Source organism: Cydia amplana, chromosome 6, assembly GCF_948474715.1.
Source record: "Cydia amplana chromosome 6, ilCydAmpl1.1, whole genome shotgun sequence".
In the NCBI taxonomy this organism is placed as follows: Eukaryota; Metazoa; Arthropoda; class Insecta; order Lepidoptera; family Tortricidae; genus Cydia; species Cydia amplana.
Window position 1 is genome coordinate 18,249,214 of NC_086074.1, and position 17,642 is coordinate 18,266,855.

At 37.8% G+C, this 17,642-nt stretch overlaps 1 protein-coding gene across 1 annotated transcript in view; it reads left to right on the top strand.

The window, feature by feature from the left end:
- The window catches only part of LOC134649008 (uncharacterized), a 72,863-nt gene that overhangs the window by 11,474 nt on the left and 43,747 nt on the right, over positions 1 to 17,642 (top strand). The window contains exons 2-3 of the mRNA XM_063503697.1: positions 717 to 3,445; positions 3,972 to 4,072. Of these exons, the coding sequence (XP_063359767.1) occupies positions 753 to 3,445; positions 3,972 to 4,072 (2,794 nt within the window). The 5' untranslated portion in view covers positions 717 to 752. The remainder of the gene's footprint in view (positions 1 to 716; positions 3,446 to 3,971; positions 4,073 to 17,642) is intronic.

Below are 17,642 nucleotides of genomic sequence, written 5' to 3' on the forward strand. Positions count from 1 at the left end.
CAAAACGAGCTTTTAGCGTTCATCAATAACCAACTCATTTGCTGTTTATGTATAATTTTCTGATGTAATAAATCGATTTACACATTTGAAAGTTTATTTTAATCAATCCTATCAAAACATAAAATTGAGGCGTTATATATGACCACAAGCCACACAACATATCGTCATGTAAGAAATCGCGCGTCTCCACACTGCTTTGTTTCCTACATATGTTTTCTTTATGCTTTATCACGCGTCACAGAATGTATGTTATTATCATTCAAATAAGCTTGGATAAATAAACAACACAACGAACGAAACGAGCAACACAACGAATAAAATAACACAATAGATCACATATCACATTCAAAGGACTGGAATTTTCCAAACTACAATTTTGCAAGCCCTATTAAGGCTATAAAAAGTACTAACATAATGTACAACACGGTGCAAGAGTACAAGCTCTATCGTAATCGCGATCTCGTGGGAACGTCAGAGACAATAATACCAGCAATCCCAACGTCAGTCTGTCCGTTACTGTGGAAACTTATCTGCCAAAGAACGCGTACTTTCGCTCGCAATCAACGATCTGTTTCCACACATAAAGTAGGTTTATTGGCGACAGTTATTTTTCAACATTCACATTTTATAATTGTGAGGGAGTTTACCTCAATCGACAATAAAATAATTGTAGTTTACAACTGTGTTCTTTAAATTTTTTATTTCTGTTGTTTCAGATGGCGTAGAAAAGCAGTCAGAGACATCCATCACAAATGTTATTGAACGGTCTAATGGAAGGGGAATCTTTACCCAAGACCAACTTGATACCGCCGATCAAGCTCGAAAAGGGACAGAGGACCATCAGTGATTTGATGAACTTCATCCTACCGGACACAAGCATGGCGATAAAGGACAACCAAAAAACCGACAAATGCGTATACTCCGTGCCCCTCCAGCCGCCGATCTCCGAAAGAATGAAGTCCATCAATGACGCAAAGCAAGCGTTCTTAAACTCCACAGTAAACTCGCAAACGATGCCGCCTAGAAAAGCAATCAAGAAAGAAGAAGTTACATTGCATTATGCTCAGATTGCAATCACAACAGAAAGCGAGGATTCGAGGAGCACCGGCGGAGGTAACGATTTCAAGCAAACTGTCAATCAGTTCAAAACAAGGGAAACTGTTCCACCAAAAGACATATCTCCGAATATCAAAAAACTCATGGAACAACAGCAAAGGAAAGTGAGCTTTAAAATTAAAAATGCTGGGAGCTCGTACCGACGCGCTCCCGTTGCGAAAACGGTATCTATCCCAAGTAGCAAAGTGACTGAATTAACAAAGAAGTTTAATGATCTTGTGGTTAATGAACCGACTAGAGGAACGAAAAAACCATTAACTAAAACAATAGATGTGCAAGCGGCCCGATGTACAGCAAGCAATAGCTCCACACCGTCTTCGACACTTTCAAGTCCGAATATAAAAATAGTAGTGCGTCAACGACGAGGCTCAAGAAAACGAAATAGTAGACGAAGATGCTCAAGTATGGATTCCATTGACAAACACGTCTCTGATACTTCTTCAGCCAGAATGCGTATAATCCGCTCAAAATCCGATAACTCCAAAATTCCAAAATCGCCTAAGAAAAGATTAAAGTACTCCAATTCTAGTGAACAGAGTGGCTCTGATTCCGTTGATGGATCTCCCAAAAAGACAAGCAGTAAAGACGTCGAACCCCCTAAAGAAAGAAAACCAACGGAAAGCAACGTAGTTAAAAATGTTATTAAGAAATTTGAGTGCGAAATCATTGCGCAAACTAATTCAAGTAATAACACACTAAAAAGGCCACCCGCGAAACCCCAGAAACCTATACCCATTGCTAAAGAGAAACCAAAAGTACCTGAAAAGAAATCAACTTTAGTTTTAACGAAAAACATTGTGGTAAAGGATGGCGTTCCTAAACTTAAGACTATAAAACCGGCTCCTTCGGTACTGCCTCCAAAACCAGTAAACGTGAAAACACCTATCGCTGAAAATCTCAAAAGAAAAGAATCTCTTTATGATAAAAATAAATTTAAAACTAACTACATACATTCCGAAAAACTGCCTTTAAAGATTGTTGAAATAATTCAAGAAGATGTCAGCGAGAGTACTATGACATCGTTTAACCCAGAACCAGAGAGTGTAGCGTCGCCTGAGAGTAAAGTGGAAGAAAAAGTGCAAGATGTTAATAATAGTATAACTCCTAACGAATCATTTCTTTGGCGGCGGAAAAGTAGTATACTTTATTCGGATTCTGAAAAATCTGTGTCTGAAAGCCCGTACAGTTTTTATAGCTGCAGTCTTAATGAAACGGCGGAATCATGTCCAGAAGTTTTCATATCTACTGAAGAATCTCCTAATAGTGTAGTAACTATTTCGCAAACTAATGAAGAGACTGGAACTGATCCTACTAATGAGTCTAATTCAGACTTTGAAAGTAACTTAGTAGAGGCTTATAACAAAGAAGTTTTAGTCGGATTTACGTCGAAACCTAAAAAAGACACCGTTGTTGAAGACGATTATGAAATCTTAGAACCAAGAGACACTGAAAACGTAGTCATAATACCTGTTAGGACGTTGGATAGAGTTTCAAAAATAAACTGTCCTCTACCTGAAATACCTAAAGAAGAGCCCGTGGAAAAGAAGAAAAATGACACGGGGGAAAATATTTATCAGTGCCTTTTAGAAATGAGATCGCATCCAGAAGGCGACGAGAGTAGTTTACACAGTTACGAGTTGTGCGATTCTCATTTAGAAGAGAGAACTAGAGGCGATGGAGACAGTGACGACGGTTATGAATACTGCAAGTCGCCAATCAAACCCTACTGTGTTACCTCCAGCTCCGGAATACAAATAGCTGAAAAATACCAGCCCTACCAACCTAAAGCTAGCGAAAACTATGAAGTCTCCAAGTCTATGAGCGGCACATCCACCGTCAGCTACGAAAAGATCGGCTCCGACAGAATATACGAGCGAATCCCCGCGAGAGCTCCCAAGTCTAAAGAAAGCAGTCCCACGGATAGGAAAAGACATTCCTACGCCTCCGACTACACGACCTACAACGATTCTGAGAACATCTACGATACAATCAAGCACGCTGACGCGAATTCCCTATCGCATTGCTATGAAAGCATCCCGAACAGCCCAAGTATGGTGAAACTGAGAAATAATCTTAGGAAACAATTAGCTTCTACTGTTCATAAGCGGTTGTCGTTCGACAATATGTCCAATATAAGTCAGTCGACGATTTCGAGTGAGCAGAAGACTAATAGTATTTACGGGCAGAGATCTGTGATGAGTTATAATGGCCAAGAAGTCGCTTTTCAAGTGCCGAGCAGCGAGACAAGTGTCAGTGACAGGAGCGATCGCAGTGACGACTGGGTCGACGTGTCAGACGAGGAGAGATCCGATGAACAGAAGATCATTATGTAAGTATTATGCCAGTCAAACTTAAACGTCAAGTTCATAGTCTGGCATTATCAAAATTAGATTTTGTAATGATCTGCGGGATTATCGAATTATAATTCAATACAAAATCCAAGGGAATCCCAGTTACGATCCCCTGCACCTTAAATTTAGAATGATCCATACACAATCATACAATACTTTAAATATGAGTAACGTAGTCCCCATGTCATCTGTCGAACTGGAGTCAGGCATCAGATTTACTGAATAATAAAATTGGGTCACTGTGCCACAAAAATTTGCAAGAATAAGTTTAGTATGACGCTAAAATTCAAACACTCTAAACCGTTTACACAACCTGCAATTACTTCCCAAAGAGAAATGTAAACACTCTTATCAGAGCGAGATATACCTAAGCGACTGGTTCAGTACAACAACAGTTCTCGAATTAGGTCTACGTTGTTTTAGCATCACTTACATAAAAAGCCCAGCGGTGGGACGTAAGCCGGTGACTACATGTCATTAATTCTCAATGAATGTTTATTGCAGTGTGCGAGAGAGAAGTCGTGGGAGAAAGAGTCCGATCAGCTGGTCGCAAAAGGTGCGGCATCAGTGGCAGAAGACGCCTAAAGAGACTGAGAACGACCAAGGTAAGATGCATGTTTTTTTATACACGTATAATTTTTACGTCTCACAAACGCTAAAAGTCAACAGTTTAATAATACGTTATGATTGGATATTAAAATCGCTTAGCTGATCACACTGCCCTTTAAAAAATATAATGATTAATACAGTCGTTTGTGAGAGGTAAGCACCAATTAATAAACGTTTAGAGTCTGTGCGGAAAGAGAAGAGTCGTGAAATGTATGGGATCCAATACATTCTGCGACTCTTCTCTTTCCGCACACTCTTATGTTCAAAGCAATTTATATTTTGTAAGTGGCGTACCTATACTACACGATCTTGGTTAGCGCAAAACTGGCGTAATGTTTTGACGTGTAGCGCCATCTGTTAACATGCGGCTGTACTATGATGTAACTGCACGGTGCTTACTAATCGATGCGTTGTTCACGATTACCGCTAGATGGCGTTACGGTAACCAAATAGGATTGTTAATTTTACCTGAACCATTTATCGTAGGGCTCGTGTAGGATTACGGCAGGTTTTTGATCAACTAGGTCTAGATTCTCGACTGGCAGCCACCTGGTACGATTTCACAATGGAATGCTTTTACGGTTTAGACACAAGTTGCACAAGCTTCTGTGACAGGCGTCCTACGCTTGCATTGTCGCCGCATACAAATTACTTGAAATTATTCAATTTCCCAGATCATTTACATGTGATTCAATTTTAGTTGAAAACTATTAAAATCTAATAAGAGATTAGTAGTGTACAATATACCATTTAACGCCTTATTGCGGTGATGTTTTATGGACTGAACTCATCGTGAACTAATTGTACAATTGGATTTGGTACCTTAGTCTCACCATATTGCCACGGTTTTATTTTAACTCTAAATAAGCCTAATTTCTGCAAAACAGTTGGCTCAGTCATAATTATTATATCTCATTCATCGAGAAAAATCTAGTATTTTGCGACATGCATCCGTCTACATTTTCCCAGTTATTTAGATAACTTTTCTGCTACGTAGCCAGTCTTTCAACAGTGCTTACTGTGTTCTGTCTTGTCTTTATTAATAAAATAAGTAATTATTTAAGTAAACTGTCTTTTTGCCTATAAGTTTTGAAGAAAAGCGAAACGTGTTCTGACCCAACTAACAGTTAAAAATGGTATAGTGATCAGATCTGACTTCTTGATCAGAATTTCCGACCGTTTTACAAAGTTCCACATCACGGCAGCTACATATCCACATAGTTAAGGTTTTAAGTAACAAAAAAAGGTCGAACCTTTTTTTGCTTGATTAAAGCATGAAACTTGGCACAGTTGTTCCTTATATCAAAATAAGCCGATTAAGATCGGTAGCCCGAGGGAGCCCCCGCTTAAGCCCGAGAGGGGGGGGGTCAAGTAGCGCCCCGCCCGGCTTCATTCTAAAAATTCTAACAGGCTCCGTTTAGCTAATAGGTCATATTTGGTATCAATTTCGGATAAATCAATAACGTAGAATTCATTTCTGGTATAAAAAATTGCAATTTGTTGAAAAAAATAATAAAAAAACACAAAAAATCTAATTTTTCAAGTGTAATTTTTGTTTTTTATTTATTGTCAAAATTAAACTGCTTGGTTTTTCTACATACAAAAAATATGACAATAAAGCCTGTTTAATGCAGATTTTAAAAACATAACTTTTACTAACCTTTATTAAAAGGAAATTGCATAAAAAAAACTTATATCGTCTCGCGCCGGTGAATATCTTTTTACCGACAACGGCATCGATATAGACAACATCCGAAGTGCACACTCTGGAGACCGATTAAATGTATTGTTTATTGTTGTAGATTCTATTATAAAGATAGAAAAGCGTACAATTTTTTTTAATGTGCCGTTCAGTGAAAAAGGGACCTTAAAAAAATTATCACAGCCAGCCTCGTGTTTGTATAGAAGCATACTCGTATTTAGTTAGTGCCAACCACTCCATGGACTCCATGGTCCCTGTTCTCAATTAATAAGAAGTAAACTGTAAGTATTCTTTAATATACTTGCTTATTACATTATACCACACTTTAATTTTGCGTCTTGTGTATTAATACAGTTCCTTCCCCCCGACACATGAATGGGTACATTTCATCATTCACGTATAGTCAGTTTCAACCATATTCTGGCCACAGCAGGGTTGTCAGAACAGTTTGGAAACAGTCGTCTGCTCCTTGCTTTCATTCCCAAGAAGACGGACTGAGCAAGTTTAAAGAGGAACTAAAGTCTGACCCCAAACATATAATCCTATCCTGATAGGGCTGCTTCTATTTCAGTAGTCGATTCATGTAAAGAATTATTTCGGGCATTTTTTAATTATTTAGCAACGGCTTTATCTGTAAGTATCACTTTACTTTGCTTTACAAGGTTATTTCACCCTTTCATCATATAAAGGTATAATAAAGTTTTGGCGAATGCTATTTATTTACTGCTATTGCTCCATCCTGTAGGAGCTTGAATCCTTGTATCGGCCAGGCTAAAAAGGGCCCATGCTTAGATCTCACTTTTATACACCTTATATTAAATGGGGAACCCGGGTTCAAATTAAAAATCCGGGTAAAAATCCGGGTTTATCGTGAATACTTGTTCCTGAATTACCTATGGATGTTTTGAGTGTATGTATCAAATATATATGATATATATCATGTAGTACCCACATCACAAGTCTTATTGAGCTTACAGTATTACAAGGTCGATCGAGAGAATGCTTGGAATACGAGTACGACTCCTGGTTTTTCAGGGCCCGATAGAAATAAATTAGAGTTTAATTTACCATTATGGTAAGCTTCACTTATAACCACTGATCTTTTAGTGAAACTCATTTCTTTACCACTAGGTAAATCATTTTGAGACACTGTGTTGACAAAACTTCGAAGAGTTAAAAGTCCTTATTTATGCCATCGCGAAATTGTGTAGAGAAACATGTCACAAGTAATGTTCCTCGTGAGATTCCGAATACTCCAAGAACCATGAAAAGTCCGATTCATTTAATATGATGGCCCTAGTTGCAGATGCTGTAAAACAGTCATTGCAAGGTATTGATACGCACAGTAGACACGAACGTAGTCATAGCAGCTAGACTAGATTCATGCGTACGAATATTTCCCCAACTACAGGAATTGTGGGCTCACGTTGACACAGTGGAAAACACAATTATATCACATGACACACCATTGCATCCAGGTCAGGGAATTATATTTTAAGCTAATAAAATTATCTATTCTATATGCTAAGTAAACTATCTTTTATTTACCCTAAAAGAGCGGAAGTCTTACCCCTGTTTCGAGCATTCAGTGGAAAGGGGAGAAAAAGTGAATTCGAAGCATGGAATCTGTTCAGAGTTCAACCAAACCACTACAAGGATTCAAGCTCTTACAAGATGGAGCAATAGCAGTGGCTAAAAGCATTCCCCTAAAATACTAAAATGTTATTATATGATCGGTAATAAGTGCAATATTGAAGAAGGCAAGTTATACCGGGATATTGAAATGAAGAGTTGTATAATGTTATACCTGTTCTATGAGATTAAGTCACTGGCACTAAATTATTTTATTATTAAATTCCATAATGTATACCTACTTCTAACAAAAGGGAGCCATATAAATGCCCTATTACGCGCAGTGTACCGAGGGGTTGATGTTTAGGTTCAGACGTTAGTTCGTCGTCAAACTTGCTCAGTCCGTCAGACTTCTTGGGAATGGAAGCAAGAAGCAGACGACGGGTTCCACAACACTGGTCTGACACCTGCTTTGGTCAGAATATGGTTGAAACTGACCAGAAGTAAATGCAAACCGGAATAAAAAACGCGATGCAGCTACATGAATGATGAAATGTACGCATTTATGTGTCTGGGGAAGGAACTGTATTACGACACAAGACGCAAAATTAAAGTGTGGTAGGGTAATTCGCCAGTAACTGGCCACTTTTAGTAACTGGCCACCCAAAACCAAAAATTCATTTTAGGCTAGCCAGTGGCCAGTTATTGAAAGCTGGCCAGTTTTTGGAACCTTATACTAAAATGAATTCTGTTTATAGGTGAATAGAATTCATTTTTAGTTTAGAGCGGCTAGTTATTAAAGCGGCCAGTTACTGGCAAATTATTCTATAATGTAATAAGTAGATTAAATAATACTTACAGTTTACTTCTTATTCATTGAGAACAGGGACCATGGAGTCCATGGAGTGGTTGAAATTAACTATGCTTCTATACAAAAGAGAGGCTCTATGATAAATTTTTCCAAGGTCCCTTTTTTCACTGAACGACACATTTTTTTTCTAATCAAATATTATGTACGCCTTTCTATCTTTAATATATGATCTACAATAATAAACAACACATTTAGTCGGTCTCCAGAGTGTGTACTTCGGATGTTGTCTATATCGATGCCTATGTCGGTAACAAGATATTCACCGGCGCGGGACGATATATGTTTTTTTAATGCAATTTATTTTTCATAAAGGTAAGTAAAAGTTATGTTTTTAAAATCTACATTAAATAGTCTTTATCGTCATATTTTTTGTATGTAGAAAAACCAAGCAGTTTAATTTTGACAACAAATAAAAAACAAAAATTACACTTGAAAAATTAGATTTTTTGTGTTTTTTTATTATTTTTTTCAACAAATTGCAATTTTTTATACCAGAAATGAATTCTACGTTATTGATTTATCCGAAATTGATACCAAATATGACCTATTAGCTAAACGGGGCCTGTTAGAATTTTTAGAATGAAGCCGGGCGGGGCGCTACTTGACCCCCCCCCCCTCTCGGGCTTAAGCGGGGGCTCCCTCGGGCTACCGATCTTAATCGGCTTATTTTGATATAAGGAACAACTGTGCCAAGTTTCATGCTTTAATCAAGCAAAAAAAGGTCATTTCACTTAACACCCTCACTAACAAACTATTTGAACCTCCTGTATAATAATAATAACTTATTCATTATCATTAATTTATTCTAAAATCGGCATAGGTACTGTTTCGAAGTCTGTCTGTCGCAACTCGCAACAAGTTCAGGGCCCGCCGTGGGCGCCGCTAATTGTTGCCGGATTCCTGCGTGCGCGCACCACACCACAGCGCACAACAGACAAGGCATTCTGCAAATTTAGAATATTTAGATAGACTTACCTTGAACAACGACGAGTCAGAATGAATATAGTTGGTGAAATATAATTTGCATTCTGCACTGATCTCTCAAAGAACTTGTATGGCGAATCGGTGCAATTTATAATTAACCAACAGTCTGAAAGGATTTCTCCATCTGGAACAGTTGAAGACACCCGTAGTCACTCAAAAAAACTAGTACCTACATAAGAAAGGAACTAGCTGTTACTCACCGCTGTGTCTCGCCTACAGACATTACAAGTAGCGATCCACATCGCTATTGCAATTGTTTCGTTTACCTACACGCAGTTAGGAAGGAAGCAAACATCAAATGCTTTGTTTTAACTCGATGAAAGTTTCTGCGATAACTACGAACGAACATCGTTACAGATAAGATTTAGGAGATCACTACGTATAATTATATAATTATACATGTTTGATCATTTTCATCAATGGGGAATGGGGCTGAGATAACATTAAAGCGACCAAGAGCAAAACGAGAGCTCAACGAGGACTCCTTTTATTTTGTTTTTTTTTTATTTTTTTTATTTACGTCACATTAAGAAGACAAAATAAAAGAACAAACTGATAAAGTGGTTTTGTAAAGTAATGCTTAACGGCCTGGCCACGACATTGCGCAACTGGCTTCGGTTAAGGCTCCCACCTATGGTTTTCGCCTTAGCTGCTGCTGTGCGCTTTTCGGTACCTTACGTGGTCGCCATGAAAGGCGTCAGTTCACAAGATACCGCTATAAGCTCGAATTAAATAGACTTATAGGTACTTTACTACTTACTTTATCGTGTCACTAGTAAAATACTCTTTTCCCGTATTGGGCCCTATATATGTATTGTGCACAGTGCACATTCTCGCCACTCTTAACAATGTGCCCATCGTGTCCAGATCGTCCTGTCATTATGGAGGCATTCTGTAGATAGCTTCGTTAATTCAGCCTGCCTCATTTCAGCTTGATTAAGTGGGGAAAGGATCACTTAGAGAGAGGCGTCAGTTAAACACGACGTTATAATATCTGACGGGATAGGTTCTAATTTGCTATACAATCCCCTCTTTTCTAATACATATTAGGTAGTAGGTACAGATATCTAATCAAAAGGTTGGTGAAATGTGTGTGCCTGTAATAACTCTTCTAATCTCCCCTCAGAATGCTGTTGATAACTTTGGCTGAGCTATCGATCTGATAGCCGCTGACCCAGTTCGATACCAGGCGCACATAACTTCGTACCACGTGCATTATTGTTCGGAAACAGTAGTAAAATGTTTGTTTTAACGGAAAGTGTAATAAAACCGTGAGAAAAATGTTTAAATTAGGACGGACGGAGACAGCTTTATTTGTTTCTTTAACTTCAACATTTAAATAATTAAGTGTATGTCTAAACTGCAACTAATTACGAGTACGTATATTTAATTTACTTACTATGTTGTTTGTTTTGTAACTTTTGTCGAATTCTAAACGGACGTAGTTTAGCAAAAAGGATCCATGCTCAAAATTGTGGCATTGAAATGAATTAATGACGGAAATACAAAAAAAATTGTGGGTTATCCAACTCTTTTCGCTGAATTGAGTCGGAATTTAAGGTAAAAACAATGTAACTATATCGCGGTATTCGCGGTAGACCCGTTTGTGTAATTTAATATGTCTTTTCGCTGAATTATGTTCAAACTATAAATGTATTTTTTACGGATACCAAAAAGCAACACCTAAGCTGTTCTCTTCTCTTATGTTGTAGGTGGTGGCCGGTATTAGGCATTGGGCATGGGTATCCAATACCTATTATATTATACCTATGCCTATATATTACTTTCCCGTTGGATTAATTCAAAATCAAGACTTAAAAACTGTACAACTTATGTAGAGTAAAAGTAAAAATAAAATAGGCAAGTACCTGTAGATTTATTTATTAATCTTTATATTACAAAAGTTTGTATTTATTCAGGATGTATGGATGTCGTGCTGTGTGGCGCATTTCTCGTCCACGTAATAACATATTTTTGGCAGTAAACCGTACATAAAAGTGCCGATGTGGTTAATTAAAGCAGCAACTTTTTCAAATTATACTACTCTACAAAAAGTTCCGCATAAAATACATATGACTCACAGACAAGACATCCTCTAGACTGAGTATAGTAACGCTACCCCCTCTGCCACTAATATTACTGAACCGCAATTAAAAAGGGATTGAGATAGCTGTCAATCCATATTGATTTAGACGTAAGTGTATGGAAATCTGTTATTTCTATTCCCTTTCTGATCGCGGCATGATAATATATACGGTAGTTTAACTCCATCTTCGAGTCAAAGTGTCAGAATCCCGTGCCGTGATTGGTCCGTGTCTTTGAACGGATCAATCACGGCACGGGATTCGCTCACCTCGTCCCCCCGCACCCCCGTATTTTTGGCAGCATCGGTTTCATGAAATAATTGCTCTAAACTCCGTCTAGAGGATTCCTAGTCTATGATATGACTGCTTCAAGGAAAACCCATCAGCACCGCACGTACCCAAACATGTAATTAATGTTTCATTGGTATGCAAGGAAGCGAGCATATAGTTACCTGACGAAAGTAAAAGCAAAAAGCAATAAAGAGTTGTTATTACACACGTAGGCTCTTAATGTCCATTTAGTACACTCACACATGCGTATATAAACGACGTATCTTGCATATAATTATACGCTATGAGGACATATGCAAACATCTTCCTGATGTGTTACACCTTCCTTATCTTTTTCTGTCAAATGATTGTTTTTAATTAATACTCGTAATTATAGATAATTAAGCGATTTTATTAATACTTATGTGGGTATATTTATGTGTATACGTTGTTTGTAATGTCTTCAAGTTTCTTTCTTAGATTAGAAGTTGGTTTACCTAAATCGTGTCGAATTTATTTTCATAATTGAACTAGGATCGGATGTAGCTCTTTGGAGGTACAATTGTAGCTCTTCAAGTCTCAAAAGAATAACACTTGGATTGGAAGAGCATTGACTACATTTGAAGTACTACCTTTGCGGCTGTTTGAGATTTCGGTGTTGTTTGACTTATTAGGCAGACAATTATTTATTTTGATACATTTTGAAACACAAGCACCTATAGAAATTGTGTATTTCAAATGATAGTCACCATCAGTCCACTATCCCACACTAATCTCCATTGCAAAACCTCACAAATTATAACAACGAAACATTGGTTTCAAACTCTAGTAAATTAATTAGGGTCCATTGTAGCTAATTATTAAGACAATGGCAGCATTATGAGCATTAGCGATTGTGCAGCGTTAGTGGAGTGGACTTCCTTATTGTGCCGAAGACGCGGGCACTCGCGCATTAAATGGGTTAACTATTACTTAAACAAATTGCGCATAGTACAGAGAGCAACAGAGGACTATGAAAGATCAGCTTAAAATAAATCTTATTGTGTAGATAATGAGCTCTTCATAAGTACAGTCGTCATCAGATATATCGGAGCAGCCAATGTGTTTCACAAATATCTGTACACGCCTCTATTGTCAAGGCGTTACAGTGCGTGTTCAAAAATTTTTGAGCACAATAGCCGCTCCGATATATCTTATGGAGACTGTACGTGTCATATCTGCTGCTAACTGTACATGTAGTGGAATTAATTTTGAAGTATTATACATATATAAGGCTTTATTATGTTCGAATAGTAAGTTATGTTATGGGTATTGACCGGTATTGTATGGGTGTGTAATGTCAATGTTCTATCTTCACTTTCCTTTGTTTACAGCCATTGAAGTGTGTCAGAATTATGAAGATAAGTTTGATCGTGTTCGCATTTTTTTTTATCCCTAAAAATAGAATATGATGTAGGCATAGTAACGCTCCTATGGCATATTGTGGTTCTATTAGCAATACTGTCGGTTTCGCGGGCTTCTAAATATTATTACAAGTAGAGTTTACCGCCCTACCGCCATGTAGAGCTATTTTTTAAAATGTATTATTCACATTTTATTAAGTACTTATTCTAAATTATTGACAATACTTGCTCTGCGCTGGTGTAACTGTAACTATCGCTAAACTTTTACTACACCCCATGCAATATAAAATCTTATGTCAATGCCGCAAATACTTAACATCAAATATTCTCAGTATCTGTAGGTATCTAGTTATCTGCTCTTGAAAATTCAATCGCATTTGGTCATATAGGTCTCGGTCGCGGCTTTCGAATTGGTGTCGATTCTACGCTAAATTGACGAGAAAAATGCTCCAATCATTCTCGGTCGAATGGAATGTCAACAAGTACCATCACGTATAGAAGCTTAAATGACCACTGTTAGACCGTATTTCGTAGCAGTAAGGCTCATCTACAAATAGTCGAACTGTAACTAAGATAGTAAATACGGTTGAGGCATTCGTGAATTCCGTTTTGTTATTACGTATCGATTTGTTCAAGTGAACACCTGAGATTTTAAACTTAGAGACGTTGCAGTAAAGGCTACTTGAAAACGTGTTCTTTGGAACTAATCAAGGTCGAGATAGAGCGTGGGATGGAAAATAAATTGGAATTTTATTTGTTTGAAGTGACATGCGAATTCTGAACTGTAGTACATTATATAGGGGCAAGTGTTATGTACTATGTAGACACCATTGATATCTTATAACACAAGTAGATTGTTAACCAAGGGTTAAAAGGCACCCATTTCTGCCGAGGTATAGTTTACATAGTAGCTCTAATAAATAAACAGAGAATGTTTTCTGTACCTAACTACTTAGTGTTGTACATTTACCTCAGTAATAGAAAGTCCTACTCAACCATTTACTAATGTGTGCACTGTGCAGGTCTGACAATACAATAACAATACTGTTCCTTTGTAGGTAGGTAATAAAACTAATTATTATAAAATATAATGATTACAAAATAAGTTAAAAGGTGGTATAATATCTCAACAGTGAATCATTAATAAATAATCTAAGTACTTAAGTACAGCTAGTACGACTAAGGCTAAGGCTTTTAACATCGTAAATTGTCTTTAATCTTTATCTTTATGTGGATTTTCAAAGATGATCTTTCAGGCATAAGATGGCATCTTAGGCCCCGCATAGTTTTAAAATAGTCTTCGATTGATCCAAGATGACCTATTCAATTAATTCCACATCTAACATGTCTTATTGCTATTTCGATAGACGGTCACAGCTTTAATAATTATCTCCTAATGCTATCATAACTATTTGTGACTCATTTCATGCTATATTCGCCATGTTTAGAGCAGATTTAATAAATCACTTTGACTATAAAATCTTGATGTCAAATTGTACTGGAGTGGCCTCGACTGAATCATATTTTATATTCAATGCCAAAATATAACACTGCTCTGAATAAAAATGCAGTATCTACCTTTAAGTTCAGTGCAAACTAAAGCTTATTTTAGAGATCATAAGTAGACTTTATGTCATCAGTTTTAAAGCTCATAAACGGTTACTAACTTATGTCCTAAATCCATAAGTTTGCCTTCGTGTCATTACCTATGCACTAGTTCAGTCTTCCGGATCGGTTCGGCAGGAAAACATTTCTATCAGGACCGGTTCCTAGTTTTCTGGTGAAAGTTCTGTTTCCTCTTTCAAATAGTTCGGTCTTGCATGATGGCATATTTGGTGAAGCGAATTTACCTGGTCTGTTTTTCCGAGCAACTATTTACGTAGTTTTACAACTTTTACACAAATTATCACGCTTGTTAACATAAATACTAGCCCGATTTGGGTGTGGTAACGTAACCAAGTATGTGGTTTGTCATGGCATTGAATTTAAACGGATTGTGAACCTCTCGCTTGGCAGAGGTCCAAAGTGAATAATTTGGACTGGGTTTTTATCAAGGTCTATATGTAAAAAGTGCCGGTAGTTAAAATGTTCTCACGTAGGTACTCCTTAAATATTATGTATATTAATTGCCCGTTCAAAAATCTATCCCGCCCCGTTTACAGATAAAACACAAGGATAAAGATAGTTTATTTTCCAAGTAGGCATATGACAATGCTCTTATGAACGTCAAATAAAGCTACGCCGGCTCTTACCCTACACCTCTCACCCGAGAAGATTTAAATCCCTCCTAAATTGTGTGTGTAAACGGTTTAATAAAGTTATCAATCTCTTAAAGACGTCACTTAATATCGTCGTTTATGCAAATCAAGCATCGAAACGATACCTAAAGTCCCAGAACAAAAAAAATCCTTGTCATCTATTGTGATTAAGGTATAATGCGCGAATATCTTCTCACGGCGTGGAGCCTATACCGCTTAACCTTGACCGAAAAGTTATGGTCTTTACTGCAATACTGAACCTGCCCAGTGAAACGAGATCTCTTCCCTAAGACTGTAATAAATGTAATAATTTGGCAACGACTTCTCAGAGGGGTCATCATAGTCTGGAGATTGCGTACACGATGACTTGAGTTTTCATGGCGATACGCGTTTTAGAAGATAATCTATGTTCCATTGGATTAAATTGAGCAGTTATCTAACAGTTTGTAAAAGATTGTAATGACATTGAAAATAGCCTCGCATATACACTAATGACTTAACAAGTTGTAAATCGTTTAACCAAGCGGTCAAGCAGGAAGAATTGATCGACTAGATCTGGTTGATAACGTATACATGACACTTTAGGTCTTTTTATCACATCAGAAAGTTCGTTTAACACATAAATTGGCGAAGACAATACGCCACATGAAATTGTCTCCACAACACACAATGTAGCAGCAAAAACTGCTAAGCGACTTGATCGCGGGAAACTGTATCAGATCTCTCAAAGGAAAAAGCCAATTCCAATAATCACTTAATGCAATCCGTGCACGACACTTTTCATATCAACAGATAAATTTCCATTCTAAAACAATTAAGGAGAAACCTTTTTCCAAGACACAACGAAATTTGTCCAACGAATTCTATCTATCTATCTATCTATCTATTAAGCCCTTTTGTTCTGAGTTAGAGTATGTCTCTAAGCTCAGTGTGCCGCTTGGCAAAGGCCTCCTCTAGCTCTTTCCATTGGGGTCTGTCGTGGGCCACTCTTCTCCATTTCGGGCCCGCTGTGAGATTGAGTTCATCTTCCCATCTTGTTCGAGGTTTCTTCTGACTCCGTGTGCAACCTCTTGGGTACCAATCCGTTACGATCTTACTCCATTTTTCCTGCTTGTCTCTCAACATGTGGCCAGTCCATCTCCAACGAATTACAAACGTCTAGTTAAATACAGCTGAATTATAATTTATGACTTTTGCTAAGCAATTCGCGACTAAATAATATATAATGGTGTGAAACGTTTTAGAACCTGATAACAATGGACCGATTACGTCAACTCTACGCCTGGACCCAGGCTGCTGTTTGCACATACCTGCCGTATGATTAACCTGCCAGACAGTACGTTTATCAAACTTTTAAGAGTAGATTGTCACGTTTAAGTAACCTTCGACAAAACTGGCGTCGAACACAACATGCCATTTCAGCCAAATAGAACAATTCGAAGGCGATCCAGGAGTAAATACACAAAATCTCTCGGCGCAGTTGTGCAACAAGTTGCTCAACACACAGTCAAAATCGCTTTAAGTCGAACGTGGGATCAATTATTTACCTGATCCAGTTGGGGGCGACTTGTCGACGTTATGTCACTTTAGACGAGAGCAATGCGCTAGATATCTTGCGCATTACAATTAGGCGAACCTGTTATAGGTAAGTACGTTCAGGCATTCAGCTAACTAAACACTAACGTCACCTCCTAAATATTCGAAACCAAGACGGTTTCAACATCTTGTTTAGTGGCTTTATCTTCTAGTGTCATGCGATTGTTACCTTTTTGGTTACTGACATGAAATTATCGGTGCTTTGTCTTTGATCGCTTGCGTTTATCGCTGTTGTCCGAGCCGAAATTTATAGCTTAATTTAATTGATATCGTATCGCCCTAGATTCCCGCCGGTCTAACTGGACCAGTCTGAAATGTTGCTCCAGTTGCAGTTCGTTTTCTATTGTCTCCATTCTAGTTTTAGAAAAGACATTCCCCACTGCAGCCGAATCGAAAGCTGTAATGATTTACATAACGGGAACGCATTTACATGTATCATTTGTACGAGCTGCCATAAAATATCTAGGCTGCTCTTCGTATCTACTTCAGGCTCTATCACCTGCGTTACTGTCTATATTGTTGCATTTAAGCAATAAAATAATACATATCCTGATGTTCCTGACACCAACATTGCGACTGCGCGGACAACTGCTTCATTATTTTCAGTTTGATGGAAAAATAGAAACACAAACTCGTTTTTGAGAGACTGTATAATGATGTCGTTAAATCATCCAAGATTTACTGATGCTGACGTCAACTTGTCATTTCTTTGTGTCTCCTTAACGCATGGACACATCGGGGTGTTACCTAAATGGACATTCTGGTACGCCAACGCGTACGCGGTGCTACAGTTGCCGCTTTAGGTCCGTGTGGGGGAAGGCGCGCG